The sequence below is a fragment of the Onychostruthus taczanowskii genome, unplaced genomic scaffold (genome assembly GCF_017590055.1).
Source record: "Onychostruthus taczanowskii isolate IOZ18803 unplaced genomic scaffold, ASM1759005v1 scaffold304, whole genome shotgun sequence".
Classification (NCBI taxonomy): Eukaryota; Metazoa; Chordata; class Aves; order Passeriformes; family Passeridae; genus Onychostruthus; species Onychostruthus taczanowskii.
Window position 1 is genome coordinate 32,933 of NW_024500395.1, and position 8,577 is coordinate 41,509.

Consider the following 8,577-nt stretch of genomic DNA (forward strand, 5'->3'; position numbering starts at 1 on the left):
ACTGGTTTGGGGGCACTGGCCCAGTTTGGGGTCACTGTCCCAGTTTGGGGGGGCTGGGGGCACTGGTTTGGGGGCACTGGCCCAGTTTGGGGTCACTGTCCCAGTTTGGGGGGGCTGGGGGCACTGGTTTGGGGGCACTGGCCCAGTTTGGGGTCACTGTCCCAGTTTGGGGGGGCTGGGGGCACTGGTTTGGGGGCACTGGCCCAGTTTGGGGTCACTGTCCCAGTTTGGGGGGGCTGGGGGCACTGGTTTGGGGGCACTGGCCCAGTTTGGGGTCACTGTCCCAGTTTGGGGGGGCTGGGGGCACTGGTTTGGGGGCACTGGCCCAGTTTGGGGTCACTGTCCCAGTTTGGGGGGGCTGGGGGCACTGGTTTGGGGGCACTGGCCCAGTTTGGGGTCACTGTCCCAGTTTGGGGGGGCTGGGGGCACTGGTTTGGGGGCACTGGCCCAGTTTGGGGTCACTGTCCCAGTTTGGGGGGGCTGGGGGCACTGGTTTGGGGGCACTGGCCCAGTTTGGGGTCACTGTCCCAGTTTGGGGGGGCTGGGGGCACTGGTTTGGGGGCACTGGCCCAGTTTGGGGTCACTGTCCCAGTTTGGGGGGGCTGGGGGCACTGGTTTGGGGGCACTGGCCCAGTTTGGGGTCACTGTCCCAGTTTGGGGGGGCTGGGGGCACTGGTTTGGGGGCACTGGCCCAGTTTGGGGTCACTGTCCCAGTTTGGGGGGGCTGGGGGCACTGGTTTGGGGGCACTGGCCCAGTTTGGGGTCACTGTCCCAGTTTGGGGGGGCTGGGGGCACTGGTTTGGGGGCACTGGCCCAGTTTGGGGTCACTGTCCCAGTTTGGGGGGGCTGGGGGCACTGGTTTGGGGGCACTGGCCCAGTTTGGGGTCACTGTCCCAGTTTGGGGGGGCTGGGGGCACTGGTTTGGGGGCACTGGCCCAGTTTGGGGTCACTGTCCCAGTTTGGGGGGGCTGGGGGCACTGGTTTGGGGGCACTGGCCCAGTTTGGGGTCACTGTCCCAGTTTGGGGGGGCTGGGGGCACTGGTTTGGGGGCACTGGCCCAGTTTGGGGTCACTGTCCCAGTTTGGGGGGGCTGGGGGCACTGGTTTGGGGGCACTGGCCCAGTTTGGGGTCACTGTCCCAGTTTGGGGGGGCTGGGGGCACTGGTTTGGGGGCACTGGCCCAGTTTGGGGTCACTGTCCCAGTTTGGGGGGGCTGGGGGCACTGGTTTGGGGGCACTGGCCCAGTTTGGGGTCACTGTCCCAGTTTGGGGGGGCTGGGGGCACTGGTTTGGGGGCACTGGCCCAGTTTGGGGTCACTGTCCCAGTTTGGGGGGGCTGGGGGCACTGGTTTGGGGGCACTGGCCCAGTTTGGGGTCACTGTCCCAGTTTGGGGGGGCTGGGGGCACTGGTTTGGGGGCACTGGCCCAGTTTGGGGTCACTGTCCCAGTTTGGGGGGGCTGGGGGCACTGGTTTGGGGGCACTGGCCCAGTTTGGGGTCACTGTCCCAGTTTGGGGGGGCTGGGGGCACTGGTTTGGGGGCACTGGCCCAGTTTGGGGTCACTGTCCCAGTTTGGGGGGGCTGGGGGCACTGGTTTGGGGGCACTGGCCCAGTTTGGGGTCACTGTCCCAGTTTGGGGGGGCTGGGGGCACTGGTTTGGGGGCACTGGCCCAGTTTGGGGTCACTGTCCCAGTTTGGGGGGGCTGGGGGCACTGGTTTGGGGGCACTGGCCCAGTTTGGGGTCACTGTCCCAGTTTGGGGGGGCTGGGGGCACTGGTTTGGGGGCACTGGCCCAGTTTGGGGTCACTGTCCCAGTTTGGGGGGGCTGGGGGCACTGGTTTGGGGGCACTGGCCCAGTTTGGGGGCACTGGCCCAGTTTGGGGGCACTGGTTTGGGGATGTTGGGGTCTGGGGTCCTGGGGGGCTCCGGGCTGGACACGGCCCCGGTTTGGCTGGTGGGGGCCGGCCCCCCCCGGATCTGGGATTTGGGATCATTTGGGGTTTGGGAGCTGTGTGTCCGTGTCCGTGTCCGTGTCCATGTCCCTGTCTGTGTCCGTGTCCGTGTCCGTGTCCCTGTCCCCGCTCCTGGCGTCCCCCAGCGTCCCCTGCATTTGGCTGGTTTGGAGTTCCCAGGAATTCCCGTGATCCATGCGGCTCCTGGTGGGGACATCCCAAAAAATTGGGGACATTGCGGAACGGGGACGTCCCAGAGGAGCGGGGACATCCTGGGTCAGGGCGTTCCGGTGCTGAAACATCCCCGGCCGGGCGCTCCGGGCTCGGATCGTTCCAGCGTTGGAGCAGCTGATGGAACGTTCTGGTGTGGGAACATTCCGGTCCTGGATCCCTCTGGCCTCGGAGCATCCCCGGGGTGGAACGTTCTGGGATTGGAGCATCCTGGTGTGGGATCATCCCAGGGCTGGAGCATCCTGCTGTGAGACCGTCCTGCTGTGGGATCTGCTGTGGGATCATCCCACTGTGGGATCTCCTGCTCTGGGATCTGCTGTGGGACCATCCTGCTGTGGGATCTGCTCTGGGATCCTCTGCTCTGGGATCTGCTGTGGGACTGTCCTGCTGTGGGATCTCCTGTGGGACCATCCTGCTGTGGGATCTGCTCTGGGATCTGCTCTGCGACCATCCTGTTGTGGGATCTGCTGCTCTGGGATCTGCTGTGGGATCATCCTGTTGTGGGATCTGCTGCTGTGGGATCTGCTCTGGGATCTGCTGTGGGACCATCCTGCTGTGGGATCTGCTGTGGGGTCATCCCACTGTAGGATCTCCTGCTGTGGGACCATCCTGTTGTGGGATCTGCTCTGGGATCTGCTGTGGGACCATCCTGTTGTGGAATTTCCCGCTGTGGGATCCTCTGCTCTGGGATCCTCTGCTGTGGGATCTGCTGTGGGATCTGCTGTTGTGGGATCGTCCCAGTATCAGAGCATCCCCGTGGTGGAACATTCCGGTATCGGAGCATCCTGGTCCCAGAGCGTCCCAGTGTCAGAACATCCCAGTATGGAGCATCCCGGTGCTGGACCAGAGCGGGGCTGGAGCATCCCAGTGTGGGACCATCCCAGTGTGGGACCATCCCAGTGTGGGACCATTCCGGTGTGGGACCATCCCAGTGTGGGACCATCCCAGTGTGGGACCATCCCAGTGTGGGACCATCGGAGTGATGGAACAGCCCAGTGCCCATCCATCCCAGTCCCAGTCTATCCCAGTCCCAGTCTATCCCAGTATCAGCCAATCCCAGTGCCAGTCTATCCCAGTGCCAATCCATCCCACTACCAGTTTAAGCCAGTATTGGAGCATCTCAGTACCAGTCCATCCCAGTCCCAGTTTATCCCAGTGCCAGTTTATCCCAGTCCCAGTCCATCCCACTACCAGTTTATCCCAGTATTGGAGCATCTCAGTACCAGTCCATCCCATTCCCAGTCTATCCCAGTGCCAGTCTATCCCAGTGCCAATCCATCCCAGTCCCAGTTTATCCCAGTATTGGAGCATCTCAGTACCAGTCCATCCCATTCCCAGTCTATCCCAGTGCCAGTCTATCCCAGGAACTCCCCTCTTTTTCATGCTTTAAATTATGCTAGAACCAGTACAGAAGTTGGTAGGAAAGTTTGCAACTGATGCAATTCTATTATTGAATGGATGTGTTATGCAAATAAATCTGAATATCCCAGTATCAGCCAATCCCAGTGCCAGTTTATCCCAGTGCCAGTCTATCCCAGTGCCAGTCTATCTCAGTGCCAGTTTATCCCAGTGCCAATCCATCCCAGTCCCAGTTTATCCCAGTATTGGAGCATCTCAGTACCAGTCCATCCCATTCCCAGTCCATCCCATTTCCAGTCCATCCCATTCCCAGTCCATCCCAGTCCCAGTTTATCCCAGTCCCAGTCCATCCCAATCCCAGTCCCGGCCCATCCCAGTGCAGGCCCATCCCGAGGGGAAACTGAGGCAGGTTGTGGGCGGAGCGGGTGGCAGTGGCAGTGTTGGGGTCCCGCTGCGCCCCCGGGAGGACACTGGGGGGGCCGTGTCCCCCCCTTTGGGACCCCCAAAGACCCCCAGGACCCCCCAGAGAAGACCTGGGGAGGGAAAATTTGGGGATGGGGGGGAGAGTTAAACAGAGTTTGGGGGGCACTTCCTGCCCCCCCCAAACCCTGGACACCCCAAATCCCAAGGGGGGACACCCCAAATTCCCCCCTGGGGTATTTCCAGCCCCCCAAAATCCCGGGGACCCTCCAGATCCCAATGGGGGCACATCCCAACCCGGGGGTTGGGGGGGTCTTGGGGGGCTCAGGGGGTTCCCAGCCTGGTGGGGTCATGGGGGGCCCAGGGAAGTTCTGGGGGGAGGTCCGGGGGGGTCTCGAGGGGATCCCCGAGGGTTTTCCAGCCCTGGAGAGGTTCCAGGGGGGTTCCAGAGTGTCCTGAGAGTTCCAGAGGGTCCCCGGGGTGTCCCAGGGCTGTTCTGGGAGTCCCAGGGTGTCCCTGGGGGTGTCCTGAGGGTGTCCCAGAGGTGTCCTGGAGTGTCCCAGGGGTCCCGGGGGTGTCCTGGGGGGTCCCAAGGTGTCCCTGGGGGTGTCCCAGGTGGTCCTGGGGGTGTGCCAGGGCTATCCCTGTCCCAGGGGGTCCCGAGGCTGTCCCAGGTGGTCCTGGGGGTGTCCCAGGGGGTCCTGAGGGTGTCCCGGGGATCATGGGGGTGTCCCAGGGGTGTCCCGGGGGTGTCCTAGGGGGTTCTGAGGCTGTCCCAGGTGGTCCTGGGGGTGTCCCAGGGGTGTCCCAGGGGGTTCTGAGGCTGTCCCAGGTTGTCCGGGGGGTATCATGGGGGTGTCATGGGGGTATCCCGGGGGTCCCGGGGGTCTCACCGGGCTCAGTAGGGCCTGTTGGCGTCTTTGGGCCTCTTGAGCTGCACCTTGAGCCGCTTCATCCCGATCTGGAAACCGTTCATGGCCTGGATGGCGGCCTGGGCGCTCGCGGGGTTGTCAAAGCTCACGAAGCCTGCGGGGACGTCGGGGACATCGGGGACGTTGGGGACATTGGGAAGGTGTGGGGACATCATGGGCACAGCAGCATATGGGGGCATGGGGACATCACGGGGACATGGAGGACACGGAGGATGTGGGGACATCACAGGGACATGGAGGACACGGAGGGTGTGGGGACATCATGGGGACACGGAGGATGTGGGGACATTATGGGGACATGGAGGACACGGAGGATGTGGGGACATCATGGGGACATGGAGGACACGGAGGATGTGGGGAGGTCATAGGGACATGGAGGACACGGAGGATGTGGGGACATCATGGGGACATGGAGGACACGGAGGATGTGGGGACATCATGGGGACATGGAGGACACGGAGGATGTGGGGACGTCATAGGGACATGGAGGACACGGAGGATGTGGGGACATCGTGGGGACATGGGGATAAAGGAGACATTGGGAGACAATGGAGACATTTGGGGCAGGGGCAGAGGGGTCATTGGGGACATTGGGGATGGGGGGACATTGGGGACATCAGGGACATCAGCTAATGGTGTCCCTGGCCATGATGTCCCGTGTCCCCAGTGTCCCTAATGCCCCCCATGTCCCTGATGTCCCTGATGTCCTCATGTCCCCATAGCCCACATCCATATCCCATTATACCCGTGTCCCCATTGTCCCCATATCCCATTATCCTCAATGTCCCCGATGTCCCCATTTTCCCCATTGTCCCCGTTGTCCCTGACGTCCCCATATCCCATGTCCCATTATCCCCACTATTCCCAATGTCCCCGTTGTCCCTAATGTCCCCAGTGCCCCTATGTCCCACATTGCCTATCCCATATCTCAATGTCCCAATGTCCCCATGTCTGCAATACCCCCATTGTCCCCAATATCCCCGCTGTCCCCCATATCCCCAATGTCCCCATAGTCCCCAATGTCCCCAATGTTCCCATAGTCCCTGATGTCCCCAATGTCCCCATATCCCATATGCCATTATCTTCACTATCCCCATTGTCCCCAATGTCCCCCTTGTCCCCAATATCCCCATAGTCCCCAATGTCCCCAATGTTCCCATAGTCCCTGATGTCCCCAATGTCCCCATATCCCATATCCCATTATCCTCACTATCCCCATTGTCCCCGATGTCCCCCTTGTCCCCAATATTCCCATAGTCCCCGATGTCCCCAATGTCCCCATATCCCATATCCCATTATCCTCACTATCCCCATTGTCCCCGATGTCCCCGATGTCCCCAATATCCCCATATCCCATTATTCTCACTATCCCCATTGTCCCCAGTGTCCCCGTTGTCCCCATTGCCCCCAATGTCCCCGTTGTCCCCATTGCCCCCGATGTTCCCATTGTCCCCGTTGTCCCCATTGTCCCCATTGCCCCCAACGTTCCCATTGTCCCCGTTGTCCCCGTTGTCCCCACTGTCCCCAGTGTCCCGTGTCCCTACCGAAGCACTTGCTCTGGTTGGTGGCCCTGTCCACGAAGACCTTGGCGGAGATGACGTTGCCGAAGGGGAGGAACATCTGCAGGATCTCGGTGTCGGCGAACTCCTGGGGCAGGTGGTAGATGAAGATGTTACAGCCCTCGGGGCCTGCGGAGGGAGCGGGGTCACACCTGGGACTGCGTCCCCAAAACCGACGGACCCCAGAGCCGGGGCTGCCAACCCAAAACTGGCACGGGATCCCAAAACTGGCACGAGATCCCAAAACCGGGGCTGCCAACCCAAAATTGACATGGACCCCAAAACCGGGGCTGCCAACCCAAAATTGACATGGACCCCAAAACCAACTGGAAACCAAAACCAGGGCTGCCAACCCAAACCGGACATGGACCCCAAAACTGGGGCTCTCAACCCAAAACCAGACATGAACCCCAAAACCAGGGCTGCCAACCCAAACCGGACATGGACCCCAAAACTGGGCGCTCAACTGAAACCAGACATGGACCCCAAAACTGGGGCTGCCAACCCAAAATTGACATGGACCCCAAAACCGGGGCACTCAACTGAAACCAGACATGGACCCCAAAACTGGGGTTCTCAACCCAAAACTGACATGGACCCCAAAACCAACTGGAAACCAAAACCAGGGCTGCCAACCCAAACCGGACATGGGATCCCAAAACTGGCACGGGATCCCAAAACCGGGGCTGCCAACCCAAAATTGACATGGACCCCAAAACTGGGGTTCTCAACCCAAATGTGATATGGAACCCAAAACCAACCGGAACCCAAAACCAGGGCTGCCAACCCAAACCGGACATGGGATCCCAAAACTGGGACTCAACCCAAAACTGACATGGACCCCACAATCAGGGCACTCAACCAAAACCAGACACGGACCCCACAACTGGGGCTCTCAATCCAAAACTGACATGGACCCCAAAACTGAGCGGACCCCAAAACTGAGGCTGCCAACCCACAATAGACACAGCACCCCAAAACAGGGCTCTTAACCCAAAACTGACACAGGACCCCAAAACCGGGCTCTTAACCCAAAGCTGACACAGGACCCCAAAACCGGGCTCTTAACCCAAAGCTGACACAGGACCCCAAAACCAGGGCTGCCAACCCAAACTGGACATGGACCCCAAAACCGGGGCTCTCAACCCAAAAGTGATATGGACCCCAAAACTGGGGCTGCCAACCCAAAACTGGCATGGGATCCCAAAACTGGCACGGGATCCCAAAACTGGCACGGGATCCCAAAACTGGCACGGGATCCCAAAACTGGCACGGGATCCCAAAACTGGCACGGGATCCCAAAACTGGCACGGGATCCCAAAACTGGCACGGGATCCCAAAACTGGCACGGGATCCCAAAACTGGCACGGGATCCCAAAACTGGCACGGGATCCCAAAACTGGCACGGGATCCCAAAACTGGCACGGGATCCCAAAACTGGCACGGGATCCCAAAACTGGCACGGGATCCCAAAACTGGCACGGGATCCCAAAACTGGCACGGGATCCCAAAACTGGCACGGGATCCCAAAACTGGCACGGGATCCCAAAACTGGCACGGGATCCCAAAACTGGCACGGGATCCCAAAACTGGCACGGGATCCCAAAACTGGCACGGGATCCCAAAACTGGCACGGGATCCCAAAACTGGCACGGGATCCCAAAACTGGCATGGGATCCCAAAACCGGGGCTGCCAACCCAAAACTGACACAGGACCCCAAAACCAGAGCTCTCAACCCAAACCCAACACAGACCCCAAAACTGGGACTGCCAACCCACAATGGACACAGCACCCCAAAACCGGGGCTCTCAACCCAAACCTGTCTCCTGCTTTGGGTTCACAGCTCCCATTTTGGGGTCCTGGGTCCCATTTTGGATTCACAGCTCTGTTTTTGGGGTCCCAAGCCTCGAGTTTGGGGTCCTGGGGCAGGTTTGAGGGTCCTGGGACATTTTGGGGGTTTTGGGGTGGTCCCAGGGGAGTTTTGGAGGGCCAGGGAGCTTGGGAGAGGTCCTGGAGGATCTCAGGTGTACCAGGGTGGCCTCGGGGGTCCCGGGGGGTTTTGGGAGGGGTCCGGGGGGGGTCTCAAGGGTCCGGGAAGTTTTGGGGGGTCTCACCTTCACGCTGCT

The 8,577-nt window shown here is 60.7% G+C and overlaps 1 protein-coding gene across 1 annotated transcript in view; it reads right to left on the reverse strand.

Annotated features, from left to right (window-relative positions):
* Positions 1 to 4,850: 4,850 nt before the first annotated feature.
* The window catches only part of CELF3 (CUGBP Elav-like family member 3), a 13,522-nt gene continuing 9,795 nt past the window's right edge, over positions 4,851 to 8,577 (reverse strand). The window contains exons 9-11 of the mRNA XM_041409666.1: positions 8,566 to 8,575; positions 6,436 to 6,579; positions 4,851 to 4,985 (exon numbers count right to left, since the gene is read on the reverse strand). Of these exons, the coding sequence (XP_041265600.1) occupies positions 4,858 to 4,985; positions 6,436 to 6,579; positions 8,566 to 8,575 (282 nt within the window). The 3' untranslated portion in view covers positions 4,851 to 4,857. The remainder of the gene's footprint in view (positions 4,986 to 6,435; positions 6,580 to 8,565; positions 8,576 to 8,577) is intronic.